This window comes from Onychomys torridus, chromosome 4 (assembly GCF_903995425.1).
Source record: "Onychomys torridus chromosome 4, mOncTor1.1, whole genome shotgun sequence".
NCBI classification, from domain to species: Eukaryota; Metazoa; Chordata; class Mammalia; order Rodentia; family Cricetidae; genus Onychomys; species Onychomys torridus.
The window spans coordinates 117,089,147-117,114,220 of NC_050446.1; the positions used below are offsets into that span (position 1 = coordinate 117,089,147).

Sequence of the window (25,074 nt, forward strand, 5' to 3'; positions counted from 1 at the left end):
CTGAAAACAGTGTTGAAATGACCTATTTGCTGTGTGGGGGCTGTTAACGGGGAGAGGAATGTCTCAATATGCTTACACGGGAAACTTCTTTGATTAAAAGTGGCTTATGGGCAAGGTATTGGGCTAAGCACCATACTGCCAGCTTTCTTCCAATGACTCCCAAGGGGTATATGAGGACATGGAGGCACAGAGGGGCAGTGTCTTGTTCTAAGGGGTGGGGAGGGACAATTGCTCAAAAGGAGGAACACTAGACATTGTGGGAGAGAAATGAAAGTTAGAAGGCGGGATTCAGGACTTCCAGGAGATGGAGCACCTAATGACAGTTTGGAGAACCTTGGGCTTGGAGTCTCTGATGGAGTCTCAGGCTCATTTTGAGCGAAGGAAGAACACCCATCACAGGCTGTGTCTCAGCTGGTGTTTTTTTTTTTTTTTTTTTTTTTTAGTTCTGGTGGAGGAGGCTGCCTCATATGATACTCCAAATCACTTTCATTTGCTTGAAATGAAGCTAGGGGATGACACAAGTATGTGGCCCGTGATGTTTGTTGGACTCTCTCCAATTCAGGGATAGAAAATAAGGGAACTGGAAGCAGAAGCCAGTACAGCTGAGTATGTGCTGTATGCTTCCTTCCTTGTTCTCCTAATTGCCCCAGAAGCCTGGGAACAAACTGGCTTGCAAATTTCCTCCATCCTTGCAATTCCTGGGACCAACTTCTGACTATAAGAACTATGTGAGGGGCTGGTACGATGTCTCGGTGCATAAAATGCTTGCTGTACAAGCCTGATGACTTCAGAATTCCATCCAGAATCTCGAAAAAAGGTTGATGGAGAGAACCAAGTCCACCTACTTACCCTCTGACCCCCACATTTTCATCACCACACATGTGCACTACCCCTTTATTCCACACACAATAATAACAATAACAACAATAATAATAATAATAAATAGAAGTTTTTTAAAACTAGGTTTTGTGTTGACCAGCTCTTTCTTTCTTCCTTTCTTTTTGGTTTTCTGTTTTGCCTTTTTAAACTTCAGCTTCATGTAGGGCACGGGGACCTTAATTTGCTATTACAAATTGTGTGTTTGTGTGTGGGGAGGGGTCAGAGGTCAACCTCAGCTGTCATTCCCTTGGAACTATTCAGGGTTTTCTTTCTTTCTTTTCTCTCTTTCTTTCTTTCTCTCTCTCTCTCTTTCTTTCTTTCTTTCTTTCTTTCTTTCTTTCTCTCTCTCCTTCCTTCCTTCCTTCCTTCCTTCCTTCCTTCCTTCCTTCCTTCCTTTCTTTCTTTCTTTTTTTTCCTGACAGAGTCTTACTCTGGAATTCACAGAGATTTGCTTGCCTCTGACTCCTGAGAGCTGAGATTAAAGGAGTGAACCACCACTACTTTTTTTTTTTTTTTTTGAGACAGGGTCTCTTATTGGTCTGGAATTGGATGAGTAGGTTAGACTGATCGGCAGCAAGCTTTAGGTAATCCACCTGTGTCTGCCTCCCCAGAGCAGTGTTTCTGCCAAAACACTTCATTGGGATTTTTCGTGCATACTCTCTGCTCTCGATCCAAGAAGCCTAGGTTCAGTTCCCATAAACCCACGGATAACTGCATCAAAACATATTCATATCCCTCCAAGAGATTCTCAGAACTTGGAAAAGGGATAATGAAGTCCATAGTTCCAGGTGGTTAGGACAGTCTTACAAAGAGCTTTTGCTAACTATGAACTGGCCTGTGAATTTTCAATCTGCTCTGGCAGTATTCTCCCCAAATTACTCCTGTTTTAAAGCTGCATTTTTAAGTTAGTAGTAAAAGATTTTTGCACCTTGATAGGTCTCTCTGCTGAGGAAGCAATCCAAATCAGACCAAGTCAGACCTAATTAGAAAAAGCCCGGGTTTAATGGGTAAAGTTCCTGGGTGATTCTCCAGCCCCCCAGAGAGGAGACCAGGAAGAGAAACCAGAAAACCACATGTCTGTTTTCTAGGATGCAGTTTAAATATCCTATAGGAGTGGTCTTGAGCATCTCTGAGGGAGGAGCCAGTGTTTGGCAGGCTTTGAAGGGGCAGTTTGGGGAAAGAGATTGGGGGTGTGTGTGTTGAGATGGACCTTCCACCAGAACATTCCAGACTCTTTGGGTATATGGATGCCAGGGTGCCAGGGCCTGAGATGGAGCTCCCACCAGAACAAATAGCTAATATTTTTCAATAGTTGTTTAAATAGTTGTAAGGATCATATGTCCCAGTTTATTGTAAATTCATACACTTCCAAATAAAATGTTTACATTGTTCTCTTACATGTATCTCATTGAATCAAATGCCCTAGGAGTTGGCCATTTTCAATAGTCCACCTTTTAAAAAAATAGAAAGAAACAGGGGCAGGAGAGATGGTTCAGTGGTTAAGAGCACTGGCTGCCATTGCAGAGGACCCTGGTTTGGTTCCCAGGACCCACATGATGGTTCACAACTATCTATAACTCTAGTTCCAGGGGATCCAATAGCCTTTCCTGCTTCTTCAGGCACTGGGCACACATGTGGTGGATGTGTATGTAAGCAGGCAAAACATTTGCACACATAAAATAAAAATAAATTAATCTTTAAGAAAATACATGAGCAAAGTTTACATTATTGTCAAGTCTACTTACACTTGAATTTACACTCCACATTCTGTCACAGATTTCCTCATATTGTATTTTTTATGTAAGAGACTTACTGATGACTTTTCTGTATGTTTATGTGGGTGCGCTCAAGTGTGTATATATGTTTACCACGTGAGAACTCCATGTCTCCAGCCCCTCTATTTGTTGCCTGAAACAGTGTCAATACATAGACCAGAGTGCTCTCAATTTGCTGTCCTTCTGTCTCTGTATAGCCCTGACTGTCCTGGAGCTCACTCTATAGATCAGGGTGGCCTCACACTCACACCTGCCTTAGCCTCCTGAGAGCTGGGATTAAAGGCATGTGCCACCACTTCCTGGCATTCATGCCCATATTTTAAATAACATTCCCCCTCCTGTTTTTACATTTTAACTTGGGGGAAAGAAAGCATAAATTTATGTTGACCCTACATGGATGATGGGGGATGGGCTAGCGTAAGGTAGCACTAACATTAAAGGAAGCATACAGGTTTAAATTGTACACTCTGACACACAGAGTCAAGGGCTGAGGCTGCAGCTCTGTGGTGGACTGGCCTGGTCTGCATGAAGCCCTGGGTGTGATCCCCAGCACAGCAAAACCAAAACTAAAATAAGTAACTATACAGTCCTAAAACCAGTCCTGGCAAGTTTGATCAATACTTAGTAAGCAGAAAAAGTGAACTTTTGTTGGAAATGTCCGTCTGACTGCAGAGTGGGGCATTTTCTTGCTTTCTAACTTGATAATTTTAAGTCTGGATGAATATTGCTCACACTAGGGTGGGATAGATTTTAGCTACAACTTTACCTCTGTCTTTCATTTTGATGTCTCTGGATGTATCAGAATGCTTCAGAAGTATCAAATCTGGGGAACTCTGTGAGCTATTGTTAAATATAACTATTGCTATAAGTTCAATTACAGAAATTTCTTTTTCTTTTTTTAAAAGATTTATTTATTTATTATGTATACAGTGTTCTTCCCCCATGTATGCCTGTATGCCAGAAGAGGGCGCCAGATCTCATTCTAGATGGTTGTGAGCCACCATGTGGTTGCTGGGAATTGAACTCAGTTCCTCTGGAAGAGTAACCAGTGCTCTTAACCTCTGAGTCATCTCTCCAGCACCCCCCCAGAAATTTCTAATAAAACTATATATATGAATATGAATGGAAGAATGGAAGAATGGAAGGCTGACGGTACATCTCAGGGGTAGGATGCTTGCTTAGTTTGTGTTAAACCTAACTACTGCTATAAGTTCAATTACAGAAACTTCTAATTAAACTACACACACACACACACACACACACACACACATGTGAATGGAAGGCTGACAGTACATCTCAGGCGTGGGATGCTTGCTTAGTTTGTATGCCCAAAATAAATGATTATGGGTCTGGGGTCGTCAGAGATTCACCAGTCTGACAATGACTAAATCTCTCTCTCTCTCTCTCTCTCTCTCTCTCTCTCTCTCTCTCTCTGTGTGTGTGTGTGTGTGTGTGTGTTTGTTTCTTTTCTTTGAAACAGTCTCTCTGTGTAACACTGGATATCTTGGAACTAGCTCTGATCCTCCTGCCTCTGCCTCCCTGGTGCTGGATTTAAAGGCATGTCTAACCACTGCTCTGCCATTTTGTTTTGTTTTTACATTCTGTTTCTTAAACATACGCCTTGCAGGTATCCAGTTATCTCCAGCAAAAACAAGCTTTTGTTTATAGAAGCAGAAACAGCAGTTAACTTTGTGACCTATCACCTCCTATAAACAGAAAGTTTTGTTAAAGCTGTACAGGACCAGGCAACTGAAAAAACAACCCTAAAAATCCCTTGACATTTAGAGGTCCAATTTTGTTGTGTAATCCTCCTAAGCACAGTAATTTTTAAACTTTGAAACATAAAATTAGCCATCAACACGTTAGTCATCACAAAATAAATAAACAAAGGAAATCACTCAAAACTTAACCGCTTCTGAATTTTCTCACTATACTTTTATTATTTATGTTCTTAAGATTGTTTACACCAGACTGATGTGACCTAGGCCTGTAATCTCAGCAATTTAGGAAGCTGACATAGGAGTGTAATGAGTTTAAGGCTAGCCCGGGCCAATTTAGCCAGACCCTGTCTTGAAGTGAAAATAAATAAATAGATTTTTGAAATGTTAATACCTATTGTGTGATATAAACACTGCAGGTCACTTCCGAATTCCATGTTCAGTAAGGTTTCACTGGTGAGTTGAAATCCACAAATCATCCGCTGGTGGGAGAATTTACACCACAGAAATAGACAGAAGGCACAAGTGAGCACTCCCGCCTCTCCTGCTGCTGGGTGGGCTGAAGTGCTGAGAAGTTCTCTCTTAAGTTTTGTTACATTAACAGGATGACAAGTAACAGAACACATGCTGAGCTATCACCAGAAATTGACTTCTAGTGAGTTAGTTCCTGACACTAGGTTAGGCCCTCCTTCAAGATGTAAACCATTTGAACTGCAAAATGCTTTTTCTTTCCTGTTTTCTTTTTTGAGACAGGTCTGGTTGTGTATCTCTGGTCAGCCTAGAATCTGAAATGCAGACCAAATTGTCCTCTGTCTTAGGGCTCTGCTGGCCTCTCCTGTGCCACCAGCCCCAGCCCCTGATGTCCTAGGACTCAGACCAGACTCTGCAGTCTTGAACTCACAGAGATTTACCTACCTGCTTCTGCTTCTCAAGGACTGGTACTAAAGGCGTGTGCCATCACACCCAGATCACAAGAAAGGATTTCTTCTTCTAGCTAGAATGATTCATTTATTTTCTCAGTACCCAATTTTTCAGTACCCAATTTTTAGGGAAGTATATTAAAACAGTCGAAAACAATTGCTCACCATTAAATCTGTGTGTGTGTGTGTGTGTGTGTGTGTGTGTGTGTGTGTAGGGGAACCACTGCCAGTATTTGAAAATGGTTTTCCTCTCAAGGCTCTCTGCCACAAGAGGCTTTTCATTCTTAGAAAATAATTAAGGAATAGAAAAAAGGAAGTCAAAGAACAGAACATAGTATGCCCTGCCTGCCTGTAAACCAGTGTGTGTGTGTGTGTGTGTGTGTGTGTGTGTGTGTGTGTGTGGGGATTGGGACATTGTGAGTTAGTTAGTTTAGACATTTCAAAGAGGGGAAGAGGCAGGGGTCATTTCCACCTCAAAAAGTATGTTAATTCAGCCAGGTGGTGATAGCATAGGTATTTAATCCCAGCACTAAGGAGGCAGAAGCAGAGAGGAGGTGGGGGGGCAGTCTCTGAGTCTGAGGCTAGTTTGGTCTACATAGTGAGTTCCAGGCCTGCCAGGGCTACACAGAGAAACCTTGTCTCAAAAACAAACAAACAGAAAAAGAAAAAAGAAAAGAAAGAAGGTGAATTTATAATATGCCAAGACAGGCCAAAGCGCCCTCATTCCAAAGCCACATCACACACACCCTTAGCACAATCTATCTGTATGTCAAAGATTGATACTTTGATGGATGGTTCTAGAGTGTCTCCTCCTCCCCCATACCGTAAGTAGCTGGCACGTCTTAAACTCAGATTCTCCTCTTGCCTCAAGTGCCAGGATGAGAGGCCTTCCCTATCACGTGGGCGAGGATGGTCTTCAATCCGCTAGTTTTAATTCCAACAGTAGCTAAGCTTGGTGTCTAAAGACTCTTACCATTCTCCCCCACCCCCACGCACCCCGTAAAGAGGGAGTTAGAAGCTACATTCTTGGATCCGATGTGGAAGCCTACTTGAGAAGAGAAACGTTGCAAACCAGTTTTCAGAGATAACGAAAAATCTCTCAAAACAGAGATCAGTCTGCCTGTTTTTGTTTGGCTCACTGCTAAGGATGAGTTTTCCATCTTTAAATCGGGGAGAGTAGGAAGAATAAGAGTATTTCGTGACACGTGAGAATGACACAAAATCCACATTTCAGTTCATAAATTATATTGCTTAACGCACAGCAGGCCCAGAAAAGCCCGAACATTTTCTTCCATCCACCAGAATCCGAATTCAATCCCCACTTGGGAAATCTCCCGACTTCAGAGGGAACCGCACCAGTTTGAAGACTAATATCAACAGAAGACCCTGAGTCAGTCCTTCCTATTTCTGGGACTCAGTTTCCCCAGCTACAAAGTGGGGTTGGATAGTGATCCCTGGGGTGGGGTAGGGGGCTACTTCGCAGTGGATCTTATAACCATCGCAAGCTGCAGCTCTGGGAGCCACAGATCGGGGTCATCCCGGAGTCGGAGGGCGCGCTGTGGGCGGGTCACCCCCGGGGTTTCCAGCTCGTCCGGGCGCAGCGCCCCGCAGGCCCAAGCTTTCCCGGGGGAATTCCGGGCGGTGCTGGCGGGCACCGGGGGCGGGGCGGGGCGGGCGGGGCGGGGCGGGGCGGGGCTGCCGCCTATAAGAAGGGCTGCGCGCCCGCCCCGGGTCTGCCGTTGGGACCATGGCGTCTGCCTGCCTGCTCGCTCTGCTGCTGCTGCTCCTGGGAGGCTTCCCCGCCGCCCCTGCCGAGTCGGTAGGTGTTTGAGGGATATCTTGGGGGCGGGGGGCGGTGCCTCCTTTGTTCCCCGAGATCCCGGGTCCCGGATGGAGTGGGGTACACCACGAGCCGCCCCATCCTTATCTGGGCGCCGCAGCCGGGAAAACTTTGTGGGGAAAGTTTCCTCCGGGGTCGCGGGAAGGCTGGAGGGAACTCCTCCACGCGCCGTGCGCCCTTAGATTGCCGCTCTGCGCTCCTGTCCTGGCCTCCGCTTGGCCGCGGGGCTCCGGGGTGAGACGTGACTAAGTTGGTGTCAACTCTTCTCCTCCCATCCCCTCACCCCTTCGCTGTGATCCCGGGGCAGGCTCTGCGCGCCGGGTGCCCCTGCTCTCTCTGAGTGATCCCAGAGCAGGCGGCGCGAGTCTGAGATGGCCCGGGGACGAGGTGGGCAGCGTGCATTAGGGAGTGGGAGAACTTTAGAGCTGTGCGGGGATCCTGTTGCACCCACCTACGGGAGTGGTGAAAACTACTCCTTGTCCCAACCTTGCCACTGACTTGGGAAGGGGCACACTTGGCTCCTTCCAGTGGTCACCTGCCCCATCTGCAGAATGAGTTTGCTGCAGTAGGATCAAGAGGCGACCCTTCCTGCTTTAGTCTGCCTAGAAAGCTGGGTCTCTCCTATCTTTCCAGAGTGGACTCAGGGGACAACTTAACACTCAGCTGCCGGCTAGAGGTTGAGTTACGCTGTTTTGCGAGACGCCTTTGTGTTGAACTGAGCATGGGGAAATTGAGGCACCCACCTGAGTAACGTGAAGGAGCTGGAAGAGAAAAGGTCCCTACCAGCGTCCTTAGCGCCCTGGGTCACATACAGCTCCGTCCTAGTTAGGAGTTTAGGAGGCAAACACATACGGGACGTTGCGGGACATGGCAGTTTCTGGGAGCGGGGATTTATCGCTGGAGCTCGGGCCCTTTGTACCTTCAATCCAAGTTTTATGGGAGTGAGACCCTGGAGTTTAATCATTATTATTCATTCTTTTGAAAGTCCCTTTTCTCTGGGTTTACTTAGGGCGCAGTTGATTCTGTTCAGGAGACTCTAGGCGAGGAGTGAGTGAAAGCCGGGGCAACATGCAGCACAATTCCAGTCAAATACTGAACCCATTGCGTGCTGGTTTCTTTCTAACAGCTTTTTGAAGGCTTTGGAACTAAATAAGTGTTTAATTCCAGACAACCTCACTGTTTACTGTTTTTAAACTAGTCCTGAGGCTGGAGAGGTTAAGTAATTTGCTGAAGGTCACACAGCTAATAACTGGCCGAGTCACACTGAAGTCAGGCATCCAGGCTTGGAAAGCCTGCTTTTATTTTCTAGTTCTAGTGGCTGCTTCTGGGTCCCATTTCCCCATAACTCAAGACTGGTCTAACATCTGTTGATATCTGGGGCTAGAAAGCCTCAAGGCACAGTGAGTGGAACGAAGCAGAATGTGGGCCACGACTGTCCTGTAAAGCGAAGGCATCTTGGCAGAAAGGTTTGGCCAGGCGAAACTGGAGCCTATACCACAGGCTATAACTCCAAATGAGCTGTTAAAGGGTATTGTGAAGTTGAGTCTTTTCCTTGGGGAGGCATCTGAAGGAATGCTGGCTGGGCAGTGTGAGGAAAAAGGACCTAGGAGGTGGCTGAGGTCACCACGTGGCCAGTCACATGCCATCGATCTCAGCTCAGCCAGCAGGTGCTTAAGGGGGAGGAGGAGACCGCCATGTCCCCCCAGATCAGTAGGAGGATGTGGTTTGGGGGAGGTAGGTCATGCCAGGCCTGTGGGTGACCCGATCTAGCTAGGGGAGAAGCTAGCCTTAAGCAGCTGCTTCTGGAGGCTTCTGTCTCAATCTCTTAGCCGAATCTCAGCACTCACTCCTTCCTGGCTAATGTCATGGGCATCTTACCTCTAATTAGGGCACAGGGATTCCCCTTAAATTGTGGCCGGAAAAATCAGACCAAATCATACTCACATAGATTGGAGAAATGATACTGCCTGCCTCCCTTTTCCCCTTGGAATTGGAGAAATAGATGAAAGTCTGCGGAGCAGGGTTTGGCTAACAGCTGTTATGATTTACTGGGTACTTTCTGAAAACTGATAATTTAGGCCCTCACCAAAAAAAAAAGGGGGGGGGCGCATGATGATTATGTTATTGTGTTCTCTTTACTGGTTAAAGTATATTGAGAGATTAAACGATACCACCTTTTAGTATGAGTATGCAGGCAGCATACTCCATACTAAAAGGACTAAAAGACTGTCTGATAAAGTAGTCTTCCTCCAGTCATGAGGGCCTTTCTCCAAATTTTGCCTTTAGTCTAAACACCGATTTGGGGAAGGGAGCCCAAGCTAAACACCCAGCTGCCCTCCCCTCTGTTTGGCGGGTTTACCATCCTAAACCTGTTCTTCCTGTCCAGCTGGGAGCATTCCCTGCTCTGCCTCCTGCCACTCCCACCTTGGCCAATTAAAAGCAGCTTTGTTTTGGGACAGGGTTGGAGGGGGGGAAGGTGGGGCAAGGTGTTGCTGCCGAGGGGCACAGCCCACTAACTTGGCACCAATCCCAGGCAGTTCTGAGAAAGTATCTCCCACCCACCAGGTGTACTTCAACTCTCCTTGATAGCATGAGAGGGAACAGGAAGTGGGGGGAGCTAGAAGGGGTTCTAGGACCTATGAGTGGCTGGTGAGAACTCTTGGGACTTCTTGGGAACCCATAGAATTACCACACACCCGAGAAATATTCGAGTCATGATCTGGAGAGTTTGTGGGGTTAGGAAGGGTTCCCTTTGACCTCTCTGGGTTTAGAGGTCTTTTGCAGAATCAGATGGAGCTAGGAAGCTTCAAAGAAGACTTTCCCAGGGGGCTGGAGAGATGGCTCAGTGGTTAAGATTAGCATTGGCTGCTCTTCCAGAGGACCTGAGTTCAATTCTCAGCAACCACATAGTGGCTCACAACCATCTGTAATGGGATCTGATTCACTCTTCTGGTGTGCATGAAGACAGAACACTCACATACATAAAATTAATTAATTAATTTTAAAAAGACCTTTCCAAGTCTTATACTTGATTCTTGCCTTGCTGCCTTATGTGTATGGGCATTCTGCCTGAATGTCTATCTGTAGCACATTTGGGTCTGGTGCCTCTGGTGTCAGTTCAGGGGTGTCAAAACTGTAGCTACAGTTGTGAGCTGCTAAGTGGTACTGGAAATTGAACCCTGGTCCTCTCTCTGAGCCATCTCTCCAGCCCTCTAATACTTAATTCACAGTTAAGCACTAACTATTGAAAAGGAGCTATGGGAGGTATCTAAGGCATTCCCTCCAGGAAATGAAAACACACCACCAAATTCTGGAAAGAGAGAGCACCACCCATCCACATCTGGGGCCAGAACTCTTCTTTATTGCTTCTAGTGAAACACCTACTTCTTATGGGCAGTGATTGTATAAGTAAATAAACTCTGAATGAATAAACTCAGGGATGGGACTTTGTTCTAAAAGGTGCGTCGAAGTCACCTCCTGCTAGTATGACTACAGTTTGGTACTGCAGGTGAGGGATTTTTATCTCCCTTTTCACAGAAAACTGATGCTCAAAGGAATGTAGTATTTTGCCAAGATCAGGAGTCAAGTCTGACCAAGAATGCTAGGTGTCTGGTTAGTTTGTCCCACAGAGAACATTCTAGATGATGGTGACATTAGATAACCTTGAGGCCTACTTTTGGGTTGCTAGCAAACATACCTTGTGTCTGGGGCTCATTGTCCGATCTCCAAAATGAGGGGTTCAGACCATTGCTGTCTGAGCGTCTCTCCGCGGCACAGCTCAGTGGGGCGAGGGAAGGGGAGTTCTGTTGGCTTCTTTGGTAGACTCTAAACAAGTTCCTGTCTCAGAACAGAAGTGGGGTGGACATTCAGCTCCTGCCATCCCCAGTGCCTAGAAACAGGGAGGTTTTTCCAAGGACTTGGAGTGCTGAGCTGGCCTGAATGAGGAGCTGGGGAGCTGGGCTCGCTGTTGAAAGGGATTGGCCCCTGGCTGTTCTCTCAGCCTCCTGGACTAGATGAGTTGGTGCGATTTCCAAATGAGTGCTTACCGCTAGAAGAAGGGGATGGCCTGGGCTCTGTGAATCACTGTGTTACTACAGCCTGCCTGAGTCACCCATTTCCTATCAGTCGGTTGGCTAATAAGGGGGATAGCTCTGTGGTGAGAATATTAGAATGGGCATGAAGGCTTGAGGGGTTTTGTGTTTTTTATCTTGGCATTTGGGAGTCAATATCCATGTCTAAAACCTTTGAACATTCACAGTGCCTGTGTGTGCACTTTGACCCTGGACAGTGGTATAGAGCAGGTACACAACACTGGTACAGCGCGCGCGCACACACACACACACACACACACACACACACACACACACACACACACCCTTAAGCAACACTGAAGCTTCAACTGGTCTGAATTCACAGAGCCAAGCTCGTGTCATTCAGGTTTGATTTGTGCTAGGAGTCTGTCATTTCCAAGGCTGTTAGGACGGTTAAAACATGAATGGTCTGTTGAACCTCTGGGTTCAGTTCCCTATCACCAGTAAATAAATAAGATTATGGAGAGACTTAAAGATGATGAGCTTGCAAATGAGACTCTGAGCAGAGCTCCAAGTAGTGGACCAGAGTAGACATTCCTCGGTGACCGTTCTCTGACTTGCCCAGGACCTCTCCCTTCCCCCACATCTAGAATTGCAGCTGCTAGGTGGGAAGGGACAAGCCTAGGGTGGGGCTGATAGAGCCCAAATCTTATATTTGTTTATCTTAGAAGTGGGCTGTTTGCAGGTTATCAGATGGGTTTATATTTAAACAAGAACCAGTTCCTGGCAGCCCCACCTCTCGGCCAGGATCTGCAGGTGTCCCAGGCAGCTTGCAGGGAAAGAGGGGGAAGTGGGGAAAGGGAGCAGGGAATGTACAAGGGTACCCATCTCTCAGGACATTGCTCAAGCTAAGAGTTTCTCCTGTTGTGCGTGTGTGCTGGGGGGCAGGCTTAAGGCAGCTGAGCAACCACAAGTAGCATTCTGGGCTTGGTGGACGAGAAAGGCAGTTGAGTGTTTTTCTGAGAAGGCGTTTTCCCTGTATTATGTGCTAGAGACTGGGAGAACATGTATGTGGACCATTATGGGCCCATTTCAGCCTAGAGAGAGTAACTTGACTTCTAGAGCCGGTCTGTAATTAATCTGTTGATGACCCTTGGGCACATGCCTGCCCCTTGCAGGCCTCTCTGGTGGTATCTGCTAGAGGCTGGGAAACTGGAAATGTGGGTATATCTTAGAGCCAGAAAGTTTCAGTCTGCCCCAACTTTGCCATTCACCCAGGGGCACCGGGTGAGTTAATAAGTCACTTTGTTGATGTGAGAGCCCTGGTGTCCTCTATAAAACACCTGTGTCACTCGAGGGCCATAATCGTTGTTTAGCAAACTTGTAAAGTGCTGGTTTAGTTGCATTTATTATTATCGAGGACTGTAGACAGAGGCTGTGATCTTGGCCGGAGGTTGGCTTGGGACATGGTGTCTGTATACGTGCAGGAAATATAAATGGGTTAAGTAGGATTCCTGGGGTTCAGACCATTTATCTCAGAGGGCTCTAGGACTTAAAAGATTACTGACTTCCCCAGAAATAGTCTCATTTAGCCCAGGCTGGCTCTGAGTTCCATATGGAGCTGAGGTTAGCCTTGAATTCCTGTTCCTCCTGCCTCTGTTTCCCGGACTACTGGTGTTGCATCCGTGGGCCACCACACCCACCTTTGACCTTTTACAGAGGTCACTTGTCTTCTCTACTTCTCACCCTCCTCTCGGGACCCGGTTCCTTCCCACTCTCACCCTGAGTTACCCCCTTTTACTGAGTGCTCGCCCATCCTTTGCCTGCCTCCTCCCCTGAACTCCTAGCATGGGGAGTTGGCTGCCCCTGTTTTCTCTGGCAAAGGAGAGGCTGCTGGTCAGGTGACACCCAGGGTAATGGAAAGGGAGGCAGGGAGAGGCTGGTGTGTATGGAAACAGTGACTGGGTGAAGCCAGGCTGTGGTGGCCCAACCTGTGGGGACTGGCCACAGCTCTGCAACCTCTGGGCCGCAAGCAGATGGCTGGGCTGGGCGCTTGGAGGTCCAACACTCCTTGCCTCTGGGGAAGCCCAGCCGGGAGATGATTGAGACAGACTGGCCTAGACTGGAGTGCTGGCTTCCCCGGAGTCACTGGGGAGGTGCGTGGTGGTGGTGGTGGGGTGGGGGCAGTCAACCAGGCTCTGGTCGATCTAATCCATTGCAACAGGGCTGCAAAGTAGGCCTGGACTCTGCTCTCAGAACACAGGAGGCTTGTTTGCACCCTGAGTCTCCTGGCCAGCCACCGATCCATGGGGGGTGGGGGGGGTTTGGATCTGCTGCCTAGATTACAAGCCCCAGCTTCAATGCACCTCTGTCTCCAAGGCCTTGAGGGAGCCAGTCCCTCCCAGCTGTCTTCACTGGTAATCGGAGCAATGCCCAATTTGGTAACCAGGCCTTGGGACAGAGGGAGGCTTGTCTCCTTGTGACTTCTTACAGGTGGGGAAACCAAGGCCCAGAAAGGGGAATCCACCACCCAGGACCACCTAGGTAGTTAGAGACAGGAGTACTGGACTGGTCCCTGGGAGGAGTTTGGAGGCTCCTGACCAAATCCCCTGCATCCCTGCCTGGCACCCCATGATCCTAGAGTTCTTGTGGGAATGGGCTGCCCTGGGGCTTGGTGAAAGCTGGCTGCTGACCGTGCCAGGCCTGGCTCTCTACAGGGTGATTGTGTGCAGAGTAACTTGACCTTGAAGTGGGCAGAGCCGACATTTGAACCCTCAATCCACCCCCACTCCCTCAACTTTGCTTAACCCTTTCAGGTACCAGGACACCAGACTGAAGATTGATGTGTGACTTCCTTTGTCTTCTAGATTTTTTTGGGCAGGCTGGGGGGTGAGGGAGAGGCACAAGCTAAGCCAGGAAATAGAGGATTGAGGTCACAAGAAGAATTTCAGATGTGCCTTCCTCTACTCCTGGAAAAATAGAGATTTCCTCTGTGTCTGTTTGCTTACGAGAATGTGCTCAGAGCTTACACTGGGCAGGTTTCTACTCATCCCCGAGTCTGCAGAAACCCACCTTTCAGTTGAGCATCTTTGCCTGGCGTCACACCCGTCTCTAGCTTGCAGGAACCCCTCCCATCCCATGGCCAGAGCCTCCGTAGCCATGCACTTGTTCTGCAAGTTTCCTCTTTGGCCTGCCGAGCATTCATCTCCCCTAGCCTGAAGGAAAGCAGGTGGGGTTTAATAAAGATCACCCGGTATTGAGTACCTGCTAGGCACCAGGTCACCTGCTGGGTCGCTTGTACACGTGGATACATTTCCGTGGATTTTAATCACTCTGCTAGGTGCTTACCGGCCCTGATTACAAAAGAGGAAACTGAAGACTTAAAAGCCAGAATGAACTCCTAGACTCTCAGAAGTGGTCGTGCCTCTTGCCACTGTAGGAAATGGGGTTGGTGGGGCTGCTGAACCACTCAGAAAAGCCCAGTGCTTGGCGCCCAAGGGTGTTCCTGTGTCCCTAAATGTACTTGTTTCACAGTCACCCTTCTGGTCTCTCCCTGAGCGTGTGATCAAGTGTGGCCTTGACCCTGCCTTCCCTGGGGAGGAGGCAGGTAGGAGGCTCTCATTAGTTCAGTTAACCGAACTCTGACCCTGAACTCCTCCCCGATGCTGCAGCCAAGTTTCTGTGTCTTTGTGTAAGCAATATCACTCTCGCCCTCAGTTTATCCCTGGGCAAGGGGACAGGAAGGGGGGCTCCCTGGAGCCCGTGAGTGATGGGAGAAACCTGGCCATGGTGAGGGCATGCATGGTCTAGAGAAAGACCCTGGGTCTTAATCCAGTGTTGTTCCTTTGTCACTGCGACGATTGGATGAATTGGACTCAGTCAACCTGTTTTCTCCCCTGCAAACCAGGTAGACCACCTTGTGATGCTGTTGAGTAGATTCAGTGAGCCTGTGTAGAGCGGGTGCCTGATACATAGTGAATGCTTCTGTACTCACCCCAGTCTCTGTGCTTTTCCCAGGGTGACGGGCATTGTAAGGCTTTGGGATATAATCAGTGTTTTTTTGTATTTTTAAATCCTCACTAAATGCAACTGTCTGTGTATCTGGGGACAGCCAAGGCTCTGGAAAAGGGTGGGAGGCCACCTCAACCTGGGAGCTGAGAGACCTAAGCTGTAAGCCCAGCTCTGCTGCTAGCTGCTTGGGTGACCTTGGCACAGTAATCTGTCTCAGGTTATAAAGCGAGGCGGTTGGGCTCAGTGGCCTTACGTTGGCAGGTGTTACTGCCTATAAAATGCAAGTGTAACTACCTCTATTTGACCTGGAAGCCTTGGGGAAGAATCCAGATCTCTGCCAGCTACAGGGCCAACAAGAACCTTTGCATTCAGAACCACAGCCTTATTTAAAGTCTGTCTCCTGCTGTATGTTTGTGAAAGGGGCAAAGATGAGCCCTGATGACCCATAGGGGTGCACATGTGGGCATATATACGTGAATGCATGTTCCTGGGCAGGGTTGGGGTGAACTGAGGTCAACAGACTATAGCTGTAGTCAGGAGTAGGGCTGGGTCCCTCTCTGGTCAGGACTGGGTCTGCCTGATGGGTGGCCTGGCCTTTCGAAGCCACCGCAGACTACTGAATGGACTTTGTTTGAAAAGAGAGTCGGGGAAGGAAAGACTCCTGGTACCTTCCCAGCATTACAAACAAACAAACAAATCATTGCTTGCAATCCTGTTGGGGTTGGTTCTGTCTTGACATCTAGGCCTTAAGGGCTGCTATCCACTTGAGAGTTTTTCCTCTTGTTAGAGATTGTGAGCAGAGGAAGATCTAGAAAGGGGCCAAGAGAGGATGTCTTCCGAGTTCCAGGAGGATGAATTTCTCATGTCCCTTTACCTGTCCCCAAAGCCTCAGAAGTGTTGGAAGAGGTTAGCTCTCCTGTCTTTAAGACTGCCTCTGAAGAGCTTCCCAATATCTGGGGCAAAGGGGCTGATCCTGGCTGGGTCATGGGCCCCTGTGTGATCTCAGACTAATGGTTTCTTTCCTCTAGAATTTAACATAAAGGTGAAGGGGTAGGGTGTTGGGCATGGTGGCACACTCCTTTAATCCCAGCACTGGAAAGGCAGAGGCCGCCATGGTCTCCATAATGAATGTCAGATCAGCCAAGGCTATCTGTCTAGTAAGTCTCAAAATGAATCGGTAAGGGTTTGGGGATACCAGGTGTTCCAAAGGGGGGCTGGCTGAAGGAGAAATAAATCTTGGTTTCAGCCTCAGTTTTACCAATGTCAGATCTTTACAGCCTTCTTTCTTGGTCTTCATTTTTCTAATGGAAGATTAAAGTAATTACTATAAAAGCCAGTGAATGTGTGAATCTCCAATCTGCTGGGTTGTTTTGAAAAACCCCGGAACACTTTCACATATTTCGGTGTATGAGTTAACATTCCAAGGCGCCTTCCTAGGGGTGAGGTGGGATAGGGAAGGTCTCCAGGCCTGAGACCTGTCTGTGCTGGAATCTAAGCCCCAGGCTGAGAACCTCAGCGTTTGTCCTGAGGATGTTTGAACTTTAACATCCCATGACCAGTCTTTCAGGCCTTGGTGGTCAAAGTGTCACTATCAGCCTCCCTGCTTCTGTGTCCTGCCTTTTCCCCCATCTTCTCTTGCCCCCACCCCTAGCTGGATTAGATAACGCCCACTTGGTGTTCCTGTCTAGCCTAGGGCAGGCTAGTAGCCCTAAGTACAAATGTGTCTCTGCGTCTGTGGCTAAAAGCCCAGGTGATCCCATGCTTGACTGCTGGTCTCGTTGGTCACTTTCTGCTCGTGCGACGTTAGAGAAATAATTTGCCTTTCCAAGCCTTGGTTTCCACTCCTGCCAAAAGCGTCTATGTCATCCCAGCTGTGTGCGTGTTAAGGCCTGGCACACTGTAAGCAATGGAGGTCTTGCCGTTTCAGATTTTGAGCCCTGGGGAATTTGTAGCGGAGGGTGTGGGAGGCTGGGACCTTGCCTGCCTGACATCTAGGGCACTTGTACAACCATGGAGAAAACCCTCTTGCGCTGCCAAACCAAAGCCACAGGCACGGGTCCTGTGCGGGGGCTGGAATTCCAGTACCAGCAGCCCCACAGCTCCTGATTCCAGAGTCATGAAGTCATTCCTAAGCAGGCCTTAACCCCTGCTGGCTCCCCACTCCCACGCTACCAAGCACTGCATTGATTTCCCCACCCTGGGGAGAAAGCGATGCCTCCCCAACTTCCTCTCAGCTCCCTTCCCAGAATCTAGTTTCCTGACCACGGGGGTGGATAGAGGGCACAGTCAGCTCCTGCCACTTCTCCCAGTGAGAGAGAGAGAGAGAGAGAGAGAGAGAGAGAGAGAGAGAGAGAGAGAAGAAGGAGGAGGAGGAGGAGGAGGAGGAGGAGGAGGAGGAGGAGGAGGAGGAGGGGGAGGAGGAGGAGGAGGAGCCTGTTCTCCAAGCTGCTCTCCTGACCTCTCCTGCCACTCAGTCTCAGTGTTAGGGATAGACCAGCATTCCTTCTCACTATCCTGGCTGTGTGTCACTGTGGCCTTGGTTGGGTGAAGGACAGCCTGGAGCTGTCAGAAACAGACCTGGCCACTTTCTACCCTTAAGCTTTGTGTGACTAATTCTGTGTGTGACCTTAGGGTTATCACAACCTTGTTTCTGGTTTGAATTCTGTAAAAGGGAAAAGAGCCTCCCCCAGCCTGAAAGTCTAGTTTTTCATTCTGAACTTCTAAGTAGAGAGAGCCTCATCCCTGTGGTCCTGCCCACTGGCGGAAAGAATGCTCCGTAGGAGTAGAGCAGTGACCCTTGTACCTGGTTGCTGTTTACAAGAGCAGTAGCCTGAGTCCAGAGGCTAGTGGAAGGGCAGTGGACACCTCAGTGTACCCTATGCCCCTGAAGAAGCTTTGTTTAATACCCAGCTGTACTAGGAGACTGGTGGGGGAGGGGCCAGTAAAAGTGTGTTTAAGGGGGACTTCTTTTTTTGTTTGTTTTCTTTTTCAAGACAGGGTTTCTCTGTGTAGCTTTGCGCCTTTCCTGGAACTCATTCTGTAGACCAGGCTGGCCTCGAACTCACAGAGAGCCGCCTGGCTCTGACTCCTTAGTGCTGGGATTCAAGGCGTGTGCCACCACCGCCCGGCTAAGGGGGACTTCTTAAATGTTTGCCCTTTCAAAAGTTGTTTGGTGGGGCTGGGGATTTAGCTCAGTGGTAGAGCGCTTGCCTAGCATGCTGAAGGCCTTGGGTTCACTCCTCAGCTCCGGGGGGGGGGGGGGGGGGGGTGTTTGGTGGGACCTCTGGCCAGCTGGGTCTCTGTAGGATGGGTGACATGGTCTGGGGGAGCAAGGATCTGTGTCTTTGTGCCCTGCTCAGCGCTGGCACAAGAGACAGATTCAAGAGTGTGTGCCTTTGAGTCACCAGGTCTGAGATGTGCTCTGTGGCTGTCTTGGGGTGTGAGTGAGCCTGCCCTGTGTCTCAGCCCAGTGTGACTCAGTTGGGGAACGTGGAGCCAGTAGCCTACTCCCTTCTGTGTGGAAATCAGCTTCGGTCATGGGACACTAGCCTGTAGTAGCCTGGGCCTGCCTGTGTGCGTGGGAACCTCTGGCCCTGAAGTCAGGTGGCCCTGCATGCCTCCTCCCTGTCACTGGTGCCACCAAGAGAGAATGGTTCAAAGCCTTTAGTGCCCAGTGTCTTTAGTTATAAAACCAGTTAACAGTTATTTTAAACAGCTGAGATATTGCAGGTGACTCAGTAAATGATGCCTAGAAATAGTAATAACTTATTTGTTACTACTTAAATTATTTTTATTAACCCAGAATGGTGCAGAGACTTGGTAAGTTTACACAGCAAATGGGGAACAGGGCCTAAGGCTTCTGATGTAGCCCTGTAACCCGGCTAGTACCTGAATGTTCACTTTGCTGAGGGGGGCGGCACACCCAGCGTCCAGAGGGAGGAGATGGAGCTTTGGGATAATATTTCACCTTTCTTCCTAGATTCGAGAGACTGAGGTCAGAAACACCCAGGACCTCTTGGAAAGCAGATACTTCTCTGGAGCCCTCCCTGATGATGAAGATGCTGGGGGCCTCGAGTTTGAGTCTGGCTCTGGAGATCAGGGTATGGGAGTGTGCTTGGGCAGGCTGGGGACCTAGGCTTCAGGGAATTGTGGCCCCAACTGTGAGATGCGTGTATTTAAGTGGAGACTTTCCTACAGTGCTCCTTTTCTACTTCAAAAAGGGAAACAAAAGTAACATTTTCCCACCCCCACCCCCCACCCCCGGGGTCTCCCGGGTAAGTTGTAAACAACTTAGAATTCGTCCCTCTAGAGTTTGCAGGCACGAGCCTGAACCTGTCCAATAGGCTCCTTTCTCTGGTGGAGGATAGAGGGAGCGTGGGGAAAGACCCGGAGTGTTTTTCTTCCTTTGGAAAGGAAAAGTACTGGCTCACAAGTTGGTGGAATAGGAGGAGGTGCCAGTGTGGGCTGAGATGCAGAGGGGAGCCAGAGACTCCGCTTCAGATAAGATGGAGGCACGGAGGTTTCCTGGGGATGTGACCAGGTGCCAGGGCTTTCCTGCGCTTTTTGGCCTCTGTGTCAGACAGCAGTTCAGGGATGTGTTATTCCAGCATTGCCTTCCTCCAGAACCTTAGTTTCTTACTATGTAAAACAAGTGTTGGAAGGATTGTGAATGAGTGTTGCGGACTGAATTTACCAAGCACTGGGTAACTCAATATTTTCAGAAGTAAATTTTGCCGAGTATACTGTGAAATCCATTTATGTTCTAGGACTGCTCACAAAGGGTTGCAGCAAAGAAGCTATCTCTTTGCCTCCGTAGTTAATTTTATGTTGCAATGTGTAGTATTTAGTATTAAAATGAACCGCTTCCTTCCCAAAGGTTAATTTCCCCGGGGAGTGTGTTCAAATGTAAATTCTAGTTAATTTGGCCTTGGGCTGGTCGGTCCTCCCAGATAGAGATTGAGCCTAGGGCCTTGCACCAAGTGCTCCTCTACCTTTGAGTTTCCTCTTACAGTGTGACCCGGGATAGTTTTGGACTCCCAATCCTGTAATCCCAGTGTATGGTGTTCTGGGATTTCAGATATGCACCACTTATCCAGGGACATTCTGAATTTCTAACCAGTTCCCAGATACTTCTGTTGTCTCTGGATCCATACGTTACATAGGAAGGGTTTGAAGCTCACAGAAAGCTTTGTGTACTACCAGCATACATACTGCTGAGAAAGAGCCAGGTGTCCCAGGAGTCGCATGTTTCAGAAGAGGTGACTGCAGTTGACTTGGGAGGCAGGACTCTACTAGCTGAATGAGTCAGTTCCCTGGACACGATGGACCTCATGTTCATACATCCGTTCCTCTATCTTTGCAGATGGCACGGAGGAGACCAGGACCTTCCCTGAAGTGATTCAGCCCTTGGTAAGTGCTGCACCCTTAGTTTCTCCCCCTTTGCTCCTCCACAACACACTGAGAGGGGCAGAACACACAGCCCTGGGAACAATAACAGCGGCCGACTCCATTCTGTAAGAAGGCTTTTTACTGTGGCGCTGGGCTCATTTGGGGCAGGCATGAGCAGGCCGTCCTCCTTGGAGAAAATGATCAGTGTCCACCCCAGCCTCCTCCTTTTGTCTTTGCAGCTGTCTGCCAGCACAGTCGGCAGACTACACGTGCATTTCTGGATGCTGTGACGTCCCTAGGGTACAGAAAACAAAAACTCAGGACCTGTTTTCCTGCATCATTTAACATGGGTGCTGGCTATTTTTACAGGCTGCATTCTATTCCTCTTTTTTTTTGTTTTGTTTTGTTTTGTTTTCCGAGACAGGGTTTCTCTGTGTAGCTTTGTGCTTTTCTTGGAACTCTGTAGACCAGGCTGGCCTCAAACTCACAGAGATCCGCCTGCCTCTGCCTCCTGAGTGCTGGGACTAAAGGCGTGCGCCACCACCGCCACAACCACCGCCGGGTTCCTGTTCCTCTTATTGATGAAATAGTTGTCAATAAATTTTGGTATCCTAAAAGTTAACTGCTCCAAGCATTGAGTGTGCTTGACACACACCCTTTGCCTTAGGAGAGCGTCCAGGTGCAAAAATTGCCTTCCTGAAAGGCGAGTGGGCATATCACTTGTAGTGGTTACTATAGCACATGCCTGCTGACCTGTGTCAGTGTGTCACCCCTCTTCCCCCGCTTACGTTCATTTCCCATTTGGGGTGGATGTCATCCTCCACCTGTCCTGCTCTTGGGTCCCCTTCCTACTTTCTCTTCAGATGTGCTCAGTGTTTCTTCCCTTTCAGGTGACTCTAAGTAACCACATCCCTGAGAGGGCACAGCCTGGGATCCGTGTCCCCTCAGAACCCAAGAAACTGGAGGAGAATGAAGTCATTCCCAAAAGGGTTTCACCCTCCGAAGTGGATAGTGATATATCCAACAAAGTGTCCATGTCCAGCACCGCTCAGGACAGCAACATTTTTGAGAGAACTGAGGTCCTGGCAGGTAAGGCTCTTTCCTATTCCTTCTCCAGGGTGAACAGAGAAGTCCCTTTAGCCCTTTAGTTCACCTTGGGGCATTTGAGGGCTTTATCTCCCTTCAGGGGAGGATGGGAGGGAGAATCGATACATATCAAAGGCTTCTAAAGAATAGAAGAGGAATTGTTTCTTTAAGCCCTCAGGTATTTTTCAGAGCCTTTCTCCGGACAGGCATCCTGAGTTAATTATTTAAGGGTTAATTTCCCTTGAAAGCCTGGGGGCCCTGGGGAATTAGATCGGCTCCCCTTTCATTTTCCTATCTCTTGACCTTGGCCCGGATGCTTTTGAATGGAGTAGGGTCTACCTCCGTTTACCCCTCGGTCAAACGGGAATGATGACGCCTCCTTTAGTTGGTTCGTGAAAGACAAACACAGAATTGCTTTGCAAATTGTAGAAGGCTGTTCTCGCTGTTCCTTAGTAGTTAGGACATGAGATATTTTTATGTTACAGAGTCATGACATTTTGGCTGGAGAGACCCTTGACAGGGAGTGTGCAGCCCAGCGTGAGGCTTTAGGTGGGGCTGTGTCAAGCTTGACTGGGGCACGTCAGTTGGGGGTCAGTTGGGGGTCGTGCCACTCTGGTTCTGGCAGCTCTAGATGGGGGGTGGGGCATCTCCATACCAGGTTGTCAAGAAGGAGCAAACTTTGCAGAGAGCAGGCAGTCTGGGTAGACTGGCTAGTGAGGAGGTGTTGATGCAGCTGGCCCATGGTAGGTAATTCTTGTTTCCTGGGAACCAGCTGAGCGGTGTGCCCACATGTCATTGTCTTCTCTTCCTTCACCTGCTCAGGCTCTTACTGGCCTTGTCTTGAAGGCCCGGGTGACGTGGGTCACACCACAGCCCTCCCTCTGGTCTCCTGTCAACAGTCTGCTTTTTCTTCACTAGTCTGTGTGATGGTGTCTGTCAGAAACTGTTAGGCCTTAGAAGTTTCGAGCTCTGTGGAAAGAACTGCCCTCTCTCCCCGCAACTACAGAGTTTCGCTCTTAGCATATTTTAGACATGCTGGCTGCAGGTTTTATTTACACCTTCGGAGTTTAGATCAGTTCAGTAGAGTCTTTCCTCAAGAAAACTTCGAAACCACTGATGCTTAAGCTGTGGTTTCTTATTTGTGAGGAGACTTAGGTCCCGCTCTGGTTCACAGAGAACTAATGCCAGGCCATCCCTTTACTCTTCCACATCAGGTTCACACCAGTGTAAGATCTTTCCTAGAAAAGATCCATTTCTCTAGCTGCTGTGGCCTCGCCACTGAAGGGCAGCAGAGGCTCAGTGCCTTGTTCACACCCAGGAGTTCTGTTAAATGTGTCTGTCACATGGTTCCCGTGCACCCCATGAGCCCCTCCAGCAACCTGGAGTGGAGACCTGAATAACTTGTCCAGGTCACAGAGTCAGGGACTCCTGGTGGGCCTGATGTTTGGACCTGGGGCACAGTTGGCTTCTGAACCTGTGGCTGGGCCTTGCTCCTGCGGGGTTTCCCAGCACAGACCAAGCACCCGAAGAAGGAGCAGCTGGAGTCAGGCAGGAGGCCTGATAGTGCCTGTGCTGTCTGGTGCCCCGGCAGCCAGCACATGCGCTCTTGTGCTCTTGTTCTCTCTTTTAGAAAAAATTCTCGGTTCTTCTGGCTGCTCTGCTCCATTCTTTGTGTAGATTTGTAATTGTGTGTGTGTGTGTGTGTGTGTGTGTGTGTTAATCTTCTTAGCCTGGGTAAAACCGAATTAGGGGATTCAGTCTGCCACAGGAAGGATTCTGTCAGCCACTCCTGCTCTTGACAAACAGAAATGAGTCCTTCAGGCCACCTGGCATGGTGGATGGACAGATGCTTACCCAAGTGGAGAGAGAAGTCTACCTCTGCCTGCCCCCAGCTAGGTGTTCTTCAGTGAGCTGGACTTGCTGTTGTGCAGGCCTAGTTCAGTGTGATGGAGAACACAAGAAAACCAGGGGTTTACAGCTCAGGAAGTTTGAGCACACACATCACATTAAGCACTACTGTAATTTAGTCTGTAGGGAAAAATATGAGATAGGTTCTTTTTCCATATTGAAATGAGAGTGAGAGAGAGGGAGACAGAGAAAGAGAGAGATAGAAAGACAGATAGACAGACAGACAGGGGGTGGAGAGGAAGAAGCTTGCCTCAGCAGGTACAGTAGTAGGTGGGAAGGTTTGAAGTTCAAGGAGAAACCAGTGGAAATCACCGGAAGACATGGGAACACAAACTATGATAATAAGTAATTATTTGTGATGTAACAGTGTGGCTATTAGTGTGTTCTGCATGTTTGTAGACGATGATGCCTGTCTGGGGATGTATGGGTCTAGGTTGGACCTGTGCACACAGAAAGATAGATGACCCTGTGGTAAGGATGGAAATATGTCTGTGAGTTGCTTGCAGCCTCCATTCCCCTTGTTCCTGGCCTAATGCTAAGCCCTTGTTGCTGGAGAGAGTGTGTGATATTTCGAAAGAGCCTGAGCTTTGGACTAGGCCAGTTGTGGGATGAAATAGTGGTCTTGCTTTGTGGTCTGTTTTAGCTGTGGTCTTATCCACTTAGTCATCCTGTCATGGAAGTCATGAAGGTCAAAGCCAATACAATATCATCTCCCTTGGTATGGTGGGGTGGCCTTGGTGATGGGGTAGGAGAGCACATGGACCCTGAGGTCCCAAGGACCACCTCACCCTCACCTCTTACTCTCTTCCTCCAGCTCTGATTGTGGGCGGCGTGGTGGGCATCCTCTTCGCCATTTTCCTGATCCTGCTGCTGGTGTACCGCATGAAGAAGAAGGATGAGGGCAGTTATGACCTGGGCAAGAAACCCATCTACAAAAAAGCCCCCACCAACGAGTTCTACGCATGAGACTTCCCACGAGTGCTGCTTGGACTTAATGGGGAGGAGGGGCGTCAAAGGATTGGATGGTGGGCATTATAGAGAGGGAGGGCACCTTAGTACTGACTTGTCAGTGTCAGAAGAGAGACCCTCCCTCTTCTGCTCTGCTGCCTCACTTGGATTTGGGGGTGGGGGTGTGTGTCTTGGTTGCCCTGGCAGAAAAAAGGAGTTAAAATAGCCTTTTCTGGGATTGAGTTGACCCCCCCCCCCAAATTTCCAGAATAGAATCTAGGACCAGTTTAGGGCCTGTGCTGATGTGCCTCATCTATGACTGCCTTGACTCTGGAAACTGAGTCGGCTGCCTTCCGCATGCTATATACCCTGTCCTTCTGTCAGGAGCTAGGACAAGAAGCTAGAATCCTCTGCACCTTGAGATGTGCCCACCCTCGAGTGGGTCACACTACAGAGTCTCTAGGCTCTTTCCAGTGATTTTCGGAAGTCACTTTTTTTTTTTTAAAAATCTGGGGAGGGTGGGGTGAAGTGCTGAAATGCATTTGTAGAAGATTGGTAAAACTAATTTTT

At 48.7% G+C, this 25,074-nt stretch overlaps 1 protein-coding gene across 1 annotated transcript; it reads left to right on the plus strand.

Annotated features, from left to right (window-relative positions):
• The first annotated feature begins 7,025 nt into the window (after positions 1-7,025).
• Sdc4 (syndecan 4) lies at positions 7,026-24,771 on the plus strand. The gene is made up of 5 exons (XM_036185533.1): positions 7,026-7,111; positions 19,154-19,274; positions 20,537-20,583; positions 21,453-21,651; positions 24,371-24,771. Exons 1-5 carry the CDS (start codon positions 7,040-7,042, stop codon positions 24,520-24,522), a joined length of 591 nt encoding a protein of 196 aa, XP_036041426.1. The 5' UTR covers positions 7,026-7,039; the 3' UTR covers positions 24,523-24,771.
• Positions 24,772-25,074: the final 303 nt, after the last annotated feature.

Bases quoted from the DNA above. Each gene is read 5' to 3' on its own strand.
- Sdc4 (XM_036185533.1), top strand. From the start codon at position 7,040: ATGGCGTCTGCCTGCCTGCTCGCTCTGCTGCTGCTGCTCCTGGGAGGC. The intron at 7,112-19,153 runs GTAGGTGTTTGA...CTTTCTTCCTAG, and splicing joins CCGCCGCCCCTGCCGAGTCG to ATTCGAGAGACTGAGGTCAG. The intron at 19,275-20,536 runs GTATGGGAGTGT...CTATCTTTGCAG, and splicing joins GTCTGGCTCTGGAGATCAGG to ATGGCACGGAGGAGACCAGG.